The sequence below is a fragment of the Coregonus lavaretus genome, assembly GCF_964263955.1.
Source record: "Coregonus lavaretus genome assembly, chromosome: 28".
NCBI classification, from domain to species: Eukaryota; Metazoa; Chordata; class Actinopteri; order Salmoniformes; family Salmonidae; genus Coregonus; species Coregonus lavaretus.
Genome location: NC_140015.1, coordinates 29,938,191 through 29,957,575, shown reverse-complemented (window position 1 = coordinate 29,957,575; position 19,385 = coordinate 29,938,191). Strand labels below are relative to the sequence as shown.

The 19,385-nt window shown below is 45.5% G+C and overlaps 1 protein-coding gene across 1 annotated transcript in view; it reads left to right on the top strand.

Annotated features, from left to right (window-relative positions):
• LOC311103748 (cytoplasmic phosphatidylinositol transfer protein 1-like) overlaps window positions 1–19,385 on the top strand; it is a gene marked incomplete at both ends in the record, with an annotated part of 89,483 nt that overhangs the window by 56,398 nt on the left and 13,700 nt on the right. The window contains 6 exon segments of the mRNA XM_084145390.1: window positions 867–1,016; window positions 1,019–1,021; window positions 13,576–13,606; window positions 13,609–13,659; window positions 15,512–15,519; window positions 17,470–17,541. Coding sequence (XP_084001516.1) covers window positions 867–1,016; window positions 1,019–1,021; window positions 13,576–13,606; window positions 13,609–13,659; window positions 15,512–15,519; window positions 17,470–17,541 — 315 coding nt within the window.

The window sequence follows — 19,385 nt, the reverse complement described above, 5'->3', positions numbered from 1 at the left end:
CCAGGGTCGTATATGTTAGTCACAGTTCAGTATTGATTTCCTGGACTGGGAATGGGAATGCCAGCGGTTGGAAAACTCCCAAAGCTGTCGAGATCCCCCCTCCTGCCCTCCCTACTCATTTTTTCCACCCGAGTTGAAAATAGTTACTGTATGACACCATCCCTGTTGCTCACAGCAACACGGTCGTACGCCCTCACGGTCCAAGTGGGTCAGTGTGCGATGAGAGAAGGATTGTGAGTGTTGACTAGACTGGAGGCCTCTGGGATATGGTATCACCTTGCGCGGGCGGCTGTTGCTATTGTTCTGTTGTTTAGAGCTAGCTCGGGGGTTGTGCTAATATGGACCTTTCTTTTGCTATGGTGTGGATGACTCTTTTAAACCATGTGTTTGGTTGTTATGGAGATGGTTGCCAGGTGTGAATCTGCTGTGGTTGTTGTAACTCTGGTATTTATGATCTTGGGATAGCACCTGATCTGGGCTTAGATGTTTTATGATGGTCATGAAGTTATAGGACAGTATCGTTCTGCTGCCTAACATAAAATGGGAGATTTACAAGTGGTTATATTTTACCATCATCCTTCAACAACCTTAGATTTTCACTCGATAATATTCCTGATTATACTCAACTAATCTTAACTTATTAATGATCTTTATATGGCCTCATGCTAAAGGCCTATATGGCCTCATGCATATCTTACTCGATATGCATTCCTGCAAACAATGAACATTCCTTCAACATTTGGAAACGTTCCAATTTGTTGGCCCAATTTGTTGTACAGCTAACATTATCATGGTGGATCTAAAACCACGTCTGTCCGTCTGTCTGTCTTTCTGTCTGACTGTCTGTCTCTCTGTCTGTCTTCCAGTACAGGATTGGCCAGCTGTATATGATCAGCAAGCACAGCCATGAGCAGAGTGAGCGTGGAGAAGGAGTGGAGGTGGTGCAGAACGAACCCTATGAGGACCCCACACATGGACAGGGACAGTTCACAGAGAAACGGGTCTACCTCAACAAGTAAGTGTGTGCTTACCAACTGTGGTGGAAAAAGTACTCATTTGTCATACTCGGACCTCTAGAGTGGCGCAGCGGTCTAAGGCACTGCATCGCAGTGCTTGAGGTGTCACTACAGATCCGGGTTCGATCCCGGACTGTGTCGCAGCCGGCCGCGACCGGGAAACCCATGAGGCGGCGCACAATTGGCCCAGCGTCGTCCGGGTTAGGGTAGGGTTTGGCCGGCCGGGATGTCCTTTTCCCATCACGCTCTAGCAACTGCTGTGGCAGGGCGGGCGCATGCACCCTGACACAGTCGCCAGTTGTACGGTGTTTCCTCCGACATATTGGTGAGGCTGGCTTCCGGGTTAAGCGAGCAGTGTGTCAAGAAGCAGTGCGGTTTGGCAGGATCGTGTTTCGGGGGACGCATGGCTCTCGACCTTCGCCTCTCCCGAGTCCGTACGGGAGTTGTAGCGATGGGACAAGACTGTAACTACCAATTGGATATCACGAAATTGGGGAGAAAAAGGGGTAAAAAGAACACACAAAAAAACAAGTCAAGTTACCTTAATAGAAAATGACTTAAGTGAAAGTTACCCAGTAAAATACTACTTGAGTAAAAGTCTAAAAGTATCTGTATTTAAATGTACGGTGGTGGGGAAAGTAATCAAATGTCATACTTGAGTAAAAGTTAAAAGTTAAATGAAATGGTATACATCAAATTCCTTATATTAGGCAAACCAGACGTCACTATGTCACATATTGTATACTCTGAAGGATCCTTTCAAATGATTTAAGGAGTGTAGTTTATTCCCATTAGTAGGCTACACCAGGACTAATCTCTTGGCCCTGTCTTCATTGGGTGAGTCAGTGCCACTGGAAAGTTTAGGACAATAATTTTCGACTCCAGGCTAGATGGATGTCATATTGTACAGTATGTGTCTCCCCTTTTCGTAGGCCTAGATTAGATGGTTTGCATTCAAGACCAGGTTGTTTTTGTTGATCTCAGTTTGTCAGTGTCAGCAGAGTAGCCTAGGCCTACCCTGTCATTTTTGTAGTATCCTATCCTGAAATGTGTTTATAAATTATTATTTTTGGGGGGATGCTCCTTAAAGATGTTCCTCCAGTTGGGGCTAAACTGCTACCCCAAACATGAAACTCACTATGATGTTGTGTATTTCACTATGTTTGTTTACTGTCTGACTCGGACAGTCTGCCTGTTTTGTCAGCAGTGTTGTTGTAAGCAGTTGTAACTTGTGTAGCTGCGTGAATTGGGCCATATTGCTGTCCTGCCTGAGCATTCGAAATGTAACGAGTACTTTTTGGTGTCAGGGAAAATGTATGGAGTAAAAAGTACATATTTTCTTTAGGAATGTACTGGAGTAAAAGTAAAAGTTGTCAAAAATATATAAATAGTAAAGTATAGATACCCAAAAAATCTACTTGAGTAGTACTTTAAAGTATGTTTACTTAATTACTTTACATCACTACTTACCAACATGTCTAACATAACATAGCCTCTAACATAGCATCTACAGTACTACAATACAATGATTTACTTGGTATACTTCAACTGGTAACCCTCTATTTATCTACGACTATCTATTTCTGTCTCAGTGTGCTGCTATTTCTTGAATCACATCAATAAATATTTTTCCCTCTAGCTATAGGTTATAATAACTAAGCCAGCATTTTTCCTGGTCAGTTCACATGGTCGGGAAAACCTCAGGGCCCACTGATCTAGGATCAGGTCCACCCTTTCCATATAATCTTATTCATTATAATCTAAAAGGCTAAACTGATCTCATACTCTGAAATGCTTTATGAATACGGGCCCTATAGGCTATAGCCATACCATATCCATCAGTCTATCATAGATGGTGCTGTCATGGGGGATCAGCCAGGGGCTCTGCTGGTGACAGTAGACAGTAGATACAGGGACAGGTGACGCCATTCATCACATCTCCTATATCCATCATTGTAGCTGTCATTGGCATATCCACAGGTTAAGGTGTATATAGTACTGTGATATCCTCATATCATTATGGGTCACTAAATAGAATAGAATGGAATAGAATAGAATAGAATAGAATAGATTGGAATAGAATAGAATGGAATGGAATGGAATATAACGGAATGGAATAGAATAGAATAGAACACCATAGAGGTGCCATAAAACCCTCATAAAAGGACATAAAGGATTATAAGACATTATAAGCCTATTAAGTGTCATAGGTTCAAGCTATAAGAGAGCAGTCTATTTTATTGCATGTGTCATTTCAGTCACATTTTCTCTGTTAGTTCCATCTCCACACTCTGTTGAACATGATTACTGTGCGAAATGGAATGCTTGATTCTCCATTATGTAGATTTAGATCACAATTGAATTTGCTGTTAAACGCACTGGTGAGTCTGAAATACTCTTGCTGCTTTACTAATGGCTTTTCTGTGAGTTTGCCCTGAATTTGACCCAATCAGTCACACGCTTTCACACACAGAGACGCATGATAACATACATGCAAGCCCGCTTGCACTTTCATACTCAAACATGCATACTGTATACCTGTCACGATCGTTTAAAGACGAGAAGGACCAAGGCGCAGCGTGATATGCATTCATATTTATTTCCGTACTGAACACACGACAAAAGAACAAACGAAACGTGAAGTCCAAGGTAGACAAATAGCATACCTTTACGGAACAAGATCCCACACAGACTGGTGCCAAAAGGCTGCCTAAGTATGGTCCCCAATCAGAGACAACGAGCTACAGCTGCCTCTGATTGGGAACCACCCTGGCCAACATAGATCTAAACGATCTAGAAACTAAACATAGAAATAAACACAACATGAAATATACACACCCTGACTCAACAAATAACCGTCCCCTGAGTCAGGGCGTGACAGTACCCCCCACCAAAGGTGCGGACTCCGACCGCGCCACATAAACCTAATAGGGTAGGAGGCGGATCCGGCTCCGGGTGTAACCACCACTTACTCTCCACCTCCCCGTTGCGCCCCTGGTCTGGTCTGGAACCGCTGACTGGAGCTGGATCAGGCACCGGTGGAGCGGACTGCTCTGGCTCCGGAGTGGAGCCGCTGACCGGGGCTGGACCAGGCACCGGTGGAACAGGCACGGGCCGTGCCGGACTGGACACACGCACCACTGACTTGGTGCGGGAAGCAGGAACGGACCGGACCTGGCTGATGACGCGCACCCCTGGCTTGGTGCGGGGAGCAGGACCGGGCCGGACTGGGCTGACGACGCGCACCCCTGGCTTGGTGTGGGGAGCAGGAACGGGCCGGACTGGGCTGACAACGCGCACCCCTGGCTTGGTGCGGGGAGCAGGAACGGGCCGGACTGGGCTGACGACGCGCACCACTGGCTTGGTGCGGGGAGCAGGAACGGGCCGGACTGGGCTGACGACGCGCACCACTGGCTTGGTGCGGGGAGCAAGAACGGGCCGGACTGGGCTGAGAACACCCACCACTGGCTTAGTGCGGGAATCAGGAACGGGCCGGACCGGACTGGCGACACCACCGAGGAGCGGGACTGGGTTCCTTCATTAACCCCCGCTCCTTCTGCTGCCTAACCAGCTCCTCTCGCCGTGCCTCAACACTTTCCTTCTGCTCCCTCTGCACCAATGACCCCCTTAATCTGGCGGCCTCCTCTGCTAAACGGCTGAACCGCTCTATCGCGGCCTCCTGCTGCCTCGTCGTCCACGGCGTGAGCCCCCCCCCTATACAATGTTTGGGCTTGTCTCTCCCCCGTGATCATGGCCTCCATCCCTCTTGCCAGACTCTCACTCATCTCCTCCCAAGTCCATCCTCTCTCCTCATCACGCTGCTTGATCCAGGATTGGTGGGATCTTCCGTCACGATCGTTTAAAAACGAGAAGGACCAAGGCGCAGCGTGATATGCATTCATATTTATTTCCGTACTGAACACACGACAAAAGAACAAACGAAACGTGAAGTCCAAGGTAGACAAATAACATACCTTTACGGAACAAGATCCCACACAGACTGGTGCCAAAAGGCTGCCTAAGTATGGTCCCCAATCAGAGACAACGAGCTACAGCTGCCTCTGATTGGGAACCACCCTGGCCAACATAGATCTAAACGATCTAGAAACTAAACATAGAAATAAACACAACACGAAATATACACACCCGGACTCAACAAATAACCGGGCGTGACAATACCTCTGTCTCTCTTTCTTTGTCTCTGTCTCTGTCTCTCACTCACTCTTTTTCCCTCAGTTGTTTTTTTTTCTTTCTTTTTCTTTCTTTCTTTGTCTCAAACACTGTCTGTCTGTCTGTCTGTCTGTCTGTCTGTCTGTCTGTCTGTCTGTCTGTCTGTCTGTCTGTCTCTCTGTCTCTGTCTCTGTCTCTGTCTCTCTCTCTCTCTCTCTCTCTCTCTCTCTCCTCTCTTTTTAGTTTAGCGGAGTGGGTTCATTCAGGTTTGGGAAACGGTCAAGACGCGGTCGCCAATGGAAACAGCCTCCCAGATCCAAATTTAGCCAAAACCGCCACCAGCCAGGCAACCATCTCAACCCAAGGGGTTCTTCATGCACAGACAGTCACGGCCCTGGCCCTGCAGTGCGCTGCTTTGGGAAATCCATCAGGTCTAACTGTGTTCCGGACTGTTTCATTCTGCTCACAGCAGACCTGCCTGCCTGGCGGAAGGAACTGCTCTCTATTGATTCCATGAATCTGGTCCCTATGGAGCGTTATCTATCTCCCATTCACTGACTTCATTTGGTGTCTGGGACGTGAGGAGGCACTCTGATTGGTTTCCAGGTGGTCAGATAGGTACAAACCGGGTCAGCGATGGGCGACATCTTAAATGACACCCTATTCCCTTTACAATGCAATATTCCCTATGGTCAAATGTCCACTACTTTTAAGGTGCCATTTAGGGTGCAGGTCATGGTAATGGATGGTACCAGTAATGTATGGTATCTATGTGTGGTACTAGTAATGTATGATATGTATGGTTGGTACTGAAATACTAGAGCGTCTAACCCTTCTGTCTCTAAGTGTGGGCTAAACGCTGATTTGGGAATTTTGCAGATTGACTCGGAAAATGGTAGTCTAGTTTTTGCATTTACAGTGGGGGGAAAAAGTATTTAGTCAGCCACCAATTGTGCAAGCTCCCACTTAAAAAGATGAGAGAGACCTGTAATTTTCATCATAGGTACACATCAACTATGACAGACAAAAGGAGAAAAAAAAATCCAGAAAATCACATTGTAGGATTTTTAATGAATTTATTTGCAAATTATGGTGGAAAATAAGTATTTGGTCAATAACAAAAGTTTCTCAATACTTTGTTATATACCCTTTGTTGGCAATGACACAGGTCAAACGTTTTCTGTAAGTCTTCACAAGGTTTTCACACACTGTTGCTGGTATTTTGGCCCATTCCTCCATGCAGATCTCCTCTAGAGCAGTGATGTTTTGGGGCTGTCGCTGGGCAACACGGACTTTCAACTCCTTCCAAAGATTTTCTATGGGGTTGAGATCTGGAGACTGGCTAGGCCACTCCAGGACCTTGAAATGCTTCTTACAAAGCCACTCCTTCGTTGCCCGGGCGGTGTGTTTGGGATCATTGTCATGCTGAAAGACCCAGCCACGTTTCATCTTCAATGCCCTTGCTGATGGAAAGAGGTTTTCACTCAAAATCTCACGATACATGGCCCCATTCATTCTTTCCTTTACACGGATCAGTCGTCCTGGTCCCTTTGCAGAAAAACAGCCCCAAAGCATGATGTTTCCACCCCCATGCTTCACAGTAGGTATGGTGTTCTTTGGATGCAACTCAGCATTCTTTGTCCTCCAAACACGACGAGTTGAGTTTTTACCAAAAAGTTATATTCTGGTTTCATCTGACCATATGACATTCTCCCAATCCTCTTCTGGATCATCCAAATGCACTCTAGCAAACTTCAGACGGGCCTGGACATGTACTGGCTGGCTTAAGCAGGGGGACACATCTGGCTCTGCAAGATTTGAGTCCCTGGCGGCGTAGTGTGTTACTGATGGTAGGCTTTGTTACTTTGGTCCCAGCTCTCTGCAGGTCATTCACTAGGTCCCCCCGTGTGGTTCTGGGATTTTTGCTCACCGTTCTTGTGATCATTTTGACCCCACGGGGTGAGATCTTGCGTGGAGCCCCAGATCGAGGGAGATTATCAGTGGTCTTCCAGTATGTCTTCCATTTCCTAATAATTGCTCCCACAATTGATTTCTTCAAACCAAGCTGCTTACCTATTGCAGATTCAGTCTTCCCAGCCTGGTGCAGGTCTACAATTTTGTTTCTGGTGTCCTTTGACAGCTCTTTGGTCTTGGCCATAGTGGAGTTTGGAGTGTGACTGTTTGAGGTTGTGGACAGGTGTCTTTTATACTGATAACAAGTTCAAACAGGTGCCATTAATACAGGTAACGAGTGGAGGACAGAGGAGCCTCTTAAAGAAGAAGTTACAGGTCTGTGAGAGCCAGAAATCTTGCTTGTTTGTAGGTGACCAAATACTTATTTTCCACCATAATTTGCAAATAAATTCATTAAAAATCCTACAATGTGATTTTCTGGAGGAAAAAAATCTCAATTTGTCTGTCATACACTCGTCGTGTTTGGAGGACAAAGAATGCTGAGTTGCATCCAAAGAACACCATACCTACTGTGAAGCATGGGGGTGGAAACATCATGCTTTGGGGCTGTTTTTCTGCAAAGGGACCAGGACGACTGATCCGTGTAAAGGAAAGAATGAATGGGGCCATGTATCGTGAGATTTTGAGTGAAAACCTCTTTCCATCAGCAAGGGCATTGAAGATGAAACGTGGCTGGGTCTTTCAGCATGACAATGATCCCAAACACACCGCCCGGGCAATGAAGGAGTGGCTTCGTAAGAAGCATTTCAAGGTCCTGGAGTGGCCTAGCCAGTCTCCAGATCTCAACCCCATAGAAAATCTTTGGAGGGAGTTGAAAGTCTGTGTTGCCCAGCGACAGCCCCAAAACATCACCTCTCTAGAGGAGATCTGCATGGAGGAATGGGCCAAAATACCAGCAACAGTGTGTGAAAACCTTGTGAAGACTTACAGAAAACGTTTGACCTGTGTCATTGCCAACAAAGGGTATATAACAAAGTATTGAGAAACTTTTGTTATTGACCAAATACTTATTTTCCACCATAATTTGCAAATAAATTCATTAAAAATCCTACAATGTGATTTTCTGGATTTTTTTTCTCATTTTGTCTGTCATAGTTGATGTGTACCTATGATGAAAATTACAGGCCTCTCTCATCTTTTTATGTGGGAGAACTTGCACAATTGGTGGCTGACTAAATACTTTTTTTCCCCACTGTATGCTATTGGTCAATCTGTTAAAACATTTCAATTTCATCTATATGAGGATGATACTATTATGAATGCAATTGCTCCAACTGCTGACCTGGCTGTGACAAGGCTACAGTCCCATTTTGCAGTTGTGCAGGAAGCCCTTACTGATTTAAAACTTGTGCTTAATACGGGAAAAACTAAATACATGTTGTTTGCAAGTTCTCGTAAGATTGTCTCAGATTGATTACATCTTCACTCATTGGATGGTTCTATATTCAAACAAGTCCCTGCATACAAATACATTGGTATTTGGATTGACAATGATTTATTGTTTAAAAAAACATAAGAATGAGCTTGTTAAGAAACTATTATTTAAAGTGGACTTTTTTTTACAGAAACAGATCTGGTCTCTCTCTAGTCAGCAGGAAGCAGATTGTGCAGTCAATCTTTCTACCTGTTCTTGATTATGGTGATACTATTTATCAAAGTGCAGCTGCGGCTGGTCTTAAACCTCTGGATGCCGTTTTTCATATCACCCTTCGTTTTATCACAGGAGACAGTTAGATTACTCATTACTGTATTCTTTACTAAAAGGTTGGCTGGATCTCTTTCAAGTCACATAGATCACATAATTATGCTCGTTTTGTTTACAAAGCCCTGTTCCCCCAGCTTCCGACTTACCTAACTTCACTGTTAACTTGTCATTTTCAATCTTATCAAACCCGATCACAGGGTTGGTTAACTTTGGAGACTCCTTCGGTATCTACAGAGTTAGGGAAGTCAGCCTTTAGTTTTCTTGCTCCACATGATTGGAATGATCTCCAAAATACATTTTGAATAGATGCGGTAGTGTCCCTAGGGCAGTTCAGGCAGCGGACAGATAATTTTTATAATGAAGAATGTGTTTGTTTTAGTTGACTGTGCTTTGTGTAGATTGTGAATATTTATGTTTGTCTGTGCAATATGTGTTGTGCTGTACTTTATTTAAAGTGCATTTGGAAAGTATTCAGACCCCTTGACTTTTTCCACGTTTTGTTACATTACAGCCTTAATGACAAAGCACAAACAGGTTTTTATAAATATTTGAAAATGTATGAGAAAACCCCCCTGGAAATATCAAATTTACATAAGTATTCAGACCCTTTACTCAGTACTTTGTTTAGGCACCTTTGGCAGCGATTACAGCATTGAGTCTTCTTGGGTATGACGCTACAAGCTTGGCACACATGTATTTGGGGTGTTTTTCCTATTGTTCTCTGCAGATCCTCTCAAGCTCTGTCAGGTTGGATGGGGAGCATCGCAGCACAGCTATTTTGTCCTGTTGGACAAAATAGGTCGTTGTCCTGTTGGAAGGTGGACCTTCACCCCAGTCTGAGGTCCTGAGCGCTCTGGAGCAGGTTTTCATCAAGGATCTCTCTGTACTTTGCTCTGTTCATCTTTCCCTCGATTCTGAATAGTCTCCCAGTCCCTGCTGCTGAAAAGCATCCCCACAGCATGATGCTCCACCACCATGCTTCACCATAGGGATGGTATTGGCCAGGTGATGAGTGGTGCCTCGTTTCCTCCAGACGTGATGCTTGGCATTCAGGCCAAAGAGTTCAATATTGGTTTTATCAGACCAGAGAATCTTGTTTCTCATGGTCTGAGTGTCCTTTAGGTGCCTTCTGACAAACTCCAACCAGGCTGTCATATGCCTTTTACTGAGGAGTGGCTTCCGTCTGGCCACTCTACCATAAAGGCCTGATTGGTGGAGTGCTGCAGAGATGGTTGTCCTTCTGGAAGGTTCTCCCATCTCCACAGAGGAACTCTGGGGCTCTGTCAGAGTGACCATCAGGTTCTTGGTCACCTCCCTGACTAAGGCACTTCTCTCCCGATTACTCAGTTTAGCCGGGCGGCCAGCTCTAGGAAGAGTCTTGGTGGTTCAAAACTTCTTACATTTAAGAATGATGGAGGCCACTGTGTTCTTGGGGACCTTCAATGCTGCAGAAATTTTTTGGTACCCTTCCCCAGATCTGTGCCTCGACACAATCCTGTCTCGGAGCTCTACGGACAATTCCTGCGACCTCATGGCTTGGTTTTTTCTCTGACATGCACTGTCAACTGTGGGACCTTATATAGATATGTGTGTGCCTTTCCAAATCATGTCCAATCAATTGAATTTACCACAGGTGGACTCCAATCAAGTTGTAGAAACATCTAATGGATGATCAATGGAAACAGTATGCACCTGAGCTCAATTTCGAGTTTCATAGCAAAGGGTCTGAATACTTGTGTAAATAAGGTATTTCTGTTTTTTTTTCTAATCAATTTCATTTTCTAAAAACCTGTTTTCACTTTGTCATTATGGGCTATTGTGTGTAGATTGATGAGGGACATTTTTTATTTAATCCATTTTAGAATAAGTCTGTAACGTAATACTTTCCGAATGCACTGTATTTTATGTTGTATTACATTTTTGATGTATTTTATTAAATGTAATATGCAGGGCTCCCTCGTAAAAAAGACATTGGTCTCAATGGTGACTCCCTGATTATATAAAGCTAAATAATAATGGTACCAGTAATGTATGGCATCTATGGGTGGTACAAGTAATGTATGGTATCTTTGGGTGGTACCAGTAATGTATGGTATCTATGGGTGTTACCAGTAATGTATGTTATCTATGGGTGGGACCGGTAATGTATGGTATCTATGGGTGGCACCATTAATTTATGGTATCTATGGGTGGCACAGGGTCCCAGTTCACAGGTTACAGATGCCCAATTCTTCTGAAACTCAAGTTTTTACACGTAATTTCAAAACCTTAGTTCTAATTTAGCAAAAATTATGTTACCATTCACTTCCCTGTAGAGATTTGAGTGTAGGTTTTAGATTTTAGAATGCAGACGATGCAGAAAGAGAAAGAACTGGAAAAGACAGAGAGGAGTGGGTGTTTTTCAGGCAGAAGTAAGACTGTGGTAACTACTTGTGTGAGCTCTGAAGGGAGAGGAGATCAGCGTTGTGTAAGTGGTGGATAATTTGAGCAGTCACGGTGGGACGCTGTACCTGCCTTTCCACCCACAGACCACCTGCTACCACAGCCAGACAAGTGTGTGTGTGCGAGCGCGTGTGTGTGTGAGAGTGTGCGTGTGCAGAAAGGGAGGGTGAGGACATAAAGTGGTCCGCTATGCTTTGGTGCTCCCTTTGCTATTTAAAGGTCCATCAGTGAGAGTGGAGTGAACACAGCATGCCAGTCCTCTATGGAACTGACTGGAGATTAATCACTGAATGATCTATAGACTGGGACCAACAGGAACACAATATTCAGCCCACAGGAGGCTGCTGAGGGGAGGACGGCTCATAATAATGGCTGTAACGGAGCGAATGGAATGTCACCAAACACATCAAAATCATGTGTTTTATGTATTTGACACCGTTCCACCAATTACGCTCCAGCCATTATCACAAGCCCGTCCTCCCCAATTAAGGTGCCACCAACCTCCTGTGATTCAGCCATCTAATCAACAAGGATAACGTTGACTCAGTGAGAGAGAGAGAGAAATAGAGAGAGAGAGAGAGAGAGAGAGAGAGAGAGAGAGAGAGAGAGAGAGAGAGAGAGAGAGAGAAGAGAGAGAGAGAGCAACAGCAACACAATTAGACCCAACCAAATCATGAGAAAACAAAAAGATAATTACTTGACACATTGGAAATAATTAACAAAAAAACAGAGCAAACTAGAATGCTATTTGGCCCTAAACAGAGAGTACACAGTGGCAGAATACCTGACCACCGTGACTGAGGAATGCTTTGACTATGTAGAGACTCAGTGAGCATAGCCTTGCTATTGAGAAAGGCAGCCGTAGGCAGACCTGGCTCTCAAGAGAAGACAGGCTATGTGCACACTGCCCACAAAATGAGGTGGAAACTGAGCTGCACTTCCTAACCTCCTGCCAAATGTATGACCATATTAGAGACACATATTTCCCTCAGATTACACAGACCCACAAAGAATTCAAAAAACAAACCCAATTTTGATAACCTCACATATCTACTGGGTGAAATTCCACAGTGTGCCTTCATAGCAGCAAGATTTGTGACCTGTTGCCAGAAGAAAAGGGCAATCAGTGAAGAACAAACACCATTGTAAATACAACCCATATTTATGTTTATTTATTTTCCCTTTTGTACTTTAACTATTTGCACATAATACGACATTTGAAATGTCTATATTCTTTTGGAACTTTTGTGAGTGTAATGTTTACTGTTAATTTTTTATTGTAACGGGTTGTGCTCTAACTTTTGAGTGAGAACCTCCACCAGTGGCATTTGGCTGTTTAAAATGGCAGGTCTGGTGCTGCAGTCTGCACTTCTCCAATGTATGATATTGACTACAGTAAACCCCCCCACTTGTGACACCCACAATATTTGTGGGTCTGTGTCCCTCATACACAGCAGTTTGTGCTGTACCTGTTGGTTTTTGCTGATGCGGGCTTCTGCTTAGATTCATCCACACAAATGTTGTGTCAGGATGGAATTTATTTATACTTTATGCCTCTAATAAAGTTTATGCCTCCACCCAAGGGCTCAAAATCTCAGTCTCAACTTCATTTGTTCTCATAGGATTCTTCTCCTCGCTCTTCATATTTAAACAGTTTTAACTTAGCATTTTACTTTTCTAAACTTTAACTCAACTTTTTCCTTTTCTAAACTTTGCCAAAAAACTAAAAACATCCACCTCAGCATTACACATATTTGCTGCTCATCCTTCCAGCTCTGGTTTGATAGGACATTCTTGAATGGGTTCGCCCTGATTGGTTACATGGTCAGACCATCAGACCATGGTCACACAGGTTCCTTTAGTTCTGAATGAGAAAACCCTTGGCTGTGTTCTCTGTCCTCTCCCTTTTGCTGCAGGGTGCCCAGTATAATCACCATAATCTACAGAACTTTGAGCCGCAATGGCCACCCAGCAGTCTCCATTTGGGCTCCTCACAGCTGGTGCCAGATACTGTATGGTCTAACAGTGAAGAAGGGATAGCAAGGGGTGGAAGGGTTCAGGTCTATGGTTCAGATGGATGTCATGTCTTCTCTCGTTTCCTCTTGATGCTGTTCTCTCTCTCTCATTGTGCTATCACTCCACCTTACCTCTACTTCTCTCCTCTTCTGTCTCTTCTCATCCCTCGTTCCCTTGCTTCTCTCTTTTCTTCACTCTACTCCCTTATTTCCTTAAGCTCACTTATCTTGCCTTCCTTTCCTCTTTCAGTAGCTCCCTAGCTGGGCCAGGGCGGTGGTCCCCAAAACTTCTATGTGACAGAGAAGGCCTGGAACTACTACCCCTACACTATCACAGGTAACCACTACTAGGACCATTACACACCTCTACACCTCTACGCCCCAATACTGATCACTATTAGGCTTTGTCTCTCTCTCTGTTCTGGTCCCTCTTATCCCTGAGGGAAGAGCAGTACAGTACAGTACAGTGTGTCTGCTCTGATAAACACTGTGATAATGGAAAGGAAGGAAAGGGGGATACCTGTTCAGTTGTACAACTGAATGCATTCAACTGAAATGTGTCTTCCGCATTTAACCCAACCCCTCTGAATCAGAGGGGCGGGGGCTGCCTTCATCGACATCCACGTCATCAGTGCCCGGGGAGCAATTGTTGTTGGGGGTTAACTGCCTCGCTCAAGGGAAGAACGGCAGATTTTCCTACCTTGCCGGCTTGGGGATTCAACAATGGACTGTACTGTACTCTGTTAGACACTGTGATAATGGCCTATAGCTAGGTGATGGGCTGTGCTGTACTCTGTTAGACACTGTGATAATGGCCTATAGCTAGGTGATGGGCTGTGCTGTACCCTGTTAGACACTGTGATAATGGCCTATAGCTAGGTGATGGGCTGTGCTGTACTCTGTTAGACACTGTGATAATGGCCTATAGGTAGGTGATGGGCTGTGCTGTACTCTGTTAGACACTGTGATAATGGCCTATAGCTAGGTGATGGGCTGTGCTGTACTCTGTTAGACACTGTGATAATGGCCTATAGCTAGGTGATGGGCTGTGCTGTACTCTGTTAGACACTGTGATAATGGCCTATAGCTAGGTGATGGGCTGTGCTGTACTCTGCACAGGACTGTTTGTCCTGGCTGATTAGTTTGGTCTGGACTGACTGACAGCTCTGTCTGTTCTCAACCTTCTCTATCTGTTCAGACCCAATGTATTCCCCAGCTTCATCCCCGTGCCACACACACGAACACACACACACACACACACACACACTTCCTCCGAGAGAAGAATCACAATAGCTTGTTGGGAGGGATGGATGGAGGGATGGATGGAGGGAGGGAGGGGAGGGATGGAGGAGGACATGATGAGAGCCTCATATTATTAGAGAGCTCTAAAGAAAACAAGCTCCTGCTGCTCCTTGTTGTATTGCTCTTTACACTGGAGTTGATGATGCTCTCTCTCTCCTCTGTTTAACTCCTCCTCTCTCTCTCTCTCTCTCCTATGTTTAACTCCCCTCCTCTCTCTCTCTCTCTCTCTCTCTCTCTCTCTCTCTCTCTCTCTCTCTCTCTCTCTCTCTCTCTCTCTCTCTCTCCTCCTCTTGTTTAACTCCCTCCCCCTCTCTCTCTCTCTCTCTCTCTATCTCTCTCTCTCTCTCCTCTTGTTTAACTCCCTCTCTCTCTCCCTCCCTCCTCTCTCTCTCTCTCTCTCTCTCTCTCTCTCTCTCTCTCTCTCTCTCTCTCTCTCTCTCTCTCTCTCTCTCTCTCTCTCTCTCTCTCTCTCTCTCTCTCTCCTCTTGTTTAACTCCCCCTCCCCCTCCCTCCCTCCCTTCTCTCTCACTCTCTCGCTCTCTCTCTCTCTCTCTCTCTCTCTCTCTCTCCTCTTGTTTAACTCCCTCTCTCCCTCCATCCCTCCCTTCTCTCTCTCTCTCTCTCTCTCTCTCTCTCTCTCTCTCTCTCTCTCTCTCTCTCTCTCTCTCTCTCTCTCTCTCTCTCTCTCCTCTTGTTTAACTCCCTCTCTCCCTCCCTCCCTCCCTTCCTCCCTTCTCTCTCTATCTCTCTCTCTCTCTCTCTCTCTCTCCTCTTGTTTAACTCCCTCTCCTCTCGCTCCTCTTGTTTAACTCCCTCCCCTCTCCTCTCTCTCTCTCTCGTCGCTCCATCTCTTGCTGGTCCTGGATTCTACTCCTGCTGTGACGCAGAGTACACTGTGAGTATCCCACTGATGTTACACACACACACACACACACTCCTCATTAGTACAAGACATGCAAAGCAGTCTGCTAGAAGTCAGGGGTTAGGTGAGCGCGGGCGCGTGCGCTCCGATAACGGACAGAAGAGTATGAAACATTTTATTCCTGTGGAATTCCATCTCTGTTTTGAATCAGTGAATGGTTCCCCCTTGTCAAACATGTGATTGCTCAATCTCACCCTCCACTACAGTAGTTCTGCTACACAAGGTTTTGATAGAGAGGTAGGAGAAGGTTGCAGCCGAGCCAGTCTGCAGCCGAGCGATGCTGCAGTGGTGATATCTCTCTTCACAATCTATCTACCACAGATAGACAACACTCAGAGATGAACAGAGTAGCAGTACAAAGCCATGACAATGCTGTGTGCGTCCTTCAATTCCAAATCAAATAGCTAAATGATCCATGGTATGACCATCTTTTAAAACAATTCCATATGTTAGCTTAGTAGAACCCCACCCCCCCCATAGGCTTAGGCTCTTAGAGGTTATATAAAGCAACAAGCTCAATTTGATTAGGCTTTGAATGTCATTAAAGAGACTACAATATGGAATATTATTAATTAATTAATTAGCCTATAATATTTAAATGGGTTTTACAGACAGCTTCATCTATTGTTCTGGTTCTATATTTAGCCATTGAGGATTTCTCTTCTACTACCTCAGACTGCGTCCAAATGGCACCCTCTCCCCAATATAGTGCACTTCTTTTGACCAGAGCCCTATGGGCTCTACATAGGGAATAGGATGGTATTTGGGACACTGCCTCATTCATGTATGGGTTTTTACTGAAATTATGAAAGGAGAGCTGCTCGGTTACACAATGCACTTAATACTTTACCTGGTGTGTGTGAGCGTGTGCGTGCGCTTTAATGAGGCTAAATGAATGGAAAAGATGGAACGCGTTCTGGTTAACAGGAGTTGACTACAGTGAACATGTTCAACATGGGGTTCTTGGACGTGTGATATTCTGTCAGTAGATTGTGCCAAACTGCTCTGTTGAAGTGGAGGGATTGAAGGCGTCTCCTGCTGTGTAGTTGTGTAGGACAAGATATGTTCTTTTATATAGACAATAGGGATGGAATGCTCTGAAGATAATGTTGGTTCAGATGAAGATAAGGTGAACACACACACACAGTCTCTAGAAACACACACACACACACACACACATAACCTCCTGCAGCAAGCCTATAGCCTGGGCCCCACCCCATGCTGGACCTATTCATTCCTTCCCGTTCTCTCTATTCTAAAGAGACATACAAACACACACACACATACAGAAACACACACACACACATACAGAAACACACACACTCATACAGAAACACACACACACATACAGAAACACACACACACATACAGAAACACACACACACGTACAGAAACTTGACTAGCAATGGGGGGATGGGGGGGAGGTGAGGGGGTGACGAGGAGCCAGTAAATCCACAGGGGCAATATAATCATTATTTCTGCAGACAGGGGCAATAAAACACACACAATCATATTCAGCGTGACACACATACACACACACACACACACTGCCCATAAAACACCTCACCCTGCAGCATGACCACAAAGACCCAGGGAGATGTTCCCTCTGTCTTTCCTGAGCTTGTATGGATAGTCGTAGAAACGTTCTATCCACTCTCCCATGGAGATCAGCTTCCCTAGTGCTCCAAAACCCTTTTGTAGATGATTATGATTTGACAACTATAAATGTAGGTTGGCACCCTATTGCCTATGTAGTGCATGTTTTGACCAGGGCCCACTATAGGTTCTACATAGTGCATCCTGGTCAAAAACTCTACATAGACAATATGGTGCCATTTGGGACTCAGACATGCCAAGTCAAAATATTGTCTTAATGTGTCTCTATTCTCTGTGGAATCTCCTGCTGTTCTTCCTCTGTTCTAGTGTTCCTTTCTGCCTAAGTTCTCCATTCACATAGAGACCAAGTATGAGGACAACAAAGGCAGCAATGACAATGTGAGTATGGTTGTCTGTGCATGGTCATGGTGTGTGTCTGTGCGTGTATGTATGTGTGTGTGTGCGCGCGTGTGTGTGTGCATGCGTGCGTGTGTGTTCCTTTGTGCATGTGTGTGCACTTGAATGCCACATACAACACATTCCCTTATTTTTCTGTCTCTCACTTCTAAACGAGTGGGTGGAGTCAGGACAGGGGGATGCTGGGACGAATAAGAACACTGGTCTAATATATTCACAATGGCCTGCTAATTGTCCCAGCCAGCTCATCAGAATGCATGTCTATTGCATTGGCTAGCCTCTCCCTCACTGAGATCAATGTGATTACCATTCAGTCTGTGGGCTTCAGGGCCCATATTCATACAGCATCTCAGAGTAGGAGTGCTGATCTAGGATCAGGTCCCCCCTGTCCATGTGATCTTATTCATTTTGATCTAAAAGGCAAAACTGTTCCTAGATCCGAGAGGCTTCATGAATATGGGCCCAGGCCTTCTGAGTCAAATGGAAGTGGTTCTTTCTCCAACCTGCTGTTTCCTTTCAATGTGGAGCATATCGAATCAACTTGGATATGGATTTATGCACATGGATAACTATGGGGTACTCTAAGATAACCTGCCTAAATGACTACCGACCCGTAGCACTGACGTCTGTAGCCATGAAGTGCTTTGAAAGACTGGTCATGGCTCACATCAACAGCATAATCCCAGAAACCCTAGACCCACTCCAATTTGCATACCGCCCCAACAGATCCACAGATGATGCAATCTCTATCGCACTCCACACTGCCCTTTCCCACCTGGACAAGAGGAACACATACGTGAGAATGCTATTCATTGACTACAGCTCAGCATTCAACACCATAGTGCCCTCTAAGCTCATCACTAAGCTAAGGATCCTGGGACTAAACACCTCCCTCTGCAACTGGATCCTGGACTTCCTGACGGGCCGCCCCCAGGTGGTAAGGGTAGGTAACAACACATCTGCCACACTGATCCTCAACACGGGGGCCCCTCAGGGGTGCGTGCTCAGTCCCCTCCTGTACTCTCTGTTCACCCATGACTGCATGGCCAGGCACGACTCCAACACCATCATTAAGTTTGCCGACGACACAACAGTGGTAGGCCTGATCACCGACAACGATGAGACAGCCTATAGGGAGGAGGTCAGAGATCTGGCCGTGTGGTGCCAGGACAACAACCTCTCCCTCAACGTGACCAAGACAAAGGAGATGATTGTGGACTACAGGAAAAAAAAGAGGACTGAGCACGCCCCCATTCTCATCGACGGGGCTGTAGTGGAACAGGTTGAGAGCTTCAAGTTCCTTGGTGTCCACATCACCAACGAACTATCATGGTCCAAACACACCAAGACAGTCGTGAAGAGGGCACGACAAAGCCTATTCCCCCTCAGGAGACTAAAAAGATTTGGCATGGGTCCTCAGATCCTCAAAAAATTCTACAGCTGCACCATCGAGAGCATCCTGACTGGTTGCATCACCGCCTGGTATGGCAACTGCTTGGCCTCTGACCGCAAGGCACTACAGAGGGTAGTGCGTACGGCCCAGTACATCACTGGGGCAAAGCTCCCTGCCATCCAGGACCTCTATACCAGGCGGTGTCAGAGGAAGGCCCTCAAAATTGTCAAAGACTCCAGCCACCCTAGTCATAGACTGTTCTCTCTGCTACCGCACGGCAAGCGGTACCGGAGTGCCAAGTCTAGGTCCAAAAGACTTCTCAACAGCTTCTACCCCCAAGCCATAAGACTCCTGAACAGCTAATCATGGCTACCCCGACTATTTGCACTGCCCCCCCACCCCATCCTTTTTACGCTGCTGCTACTCTGTTAAG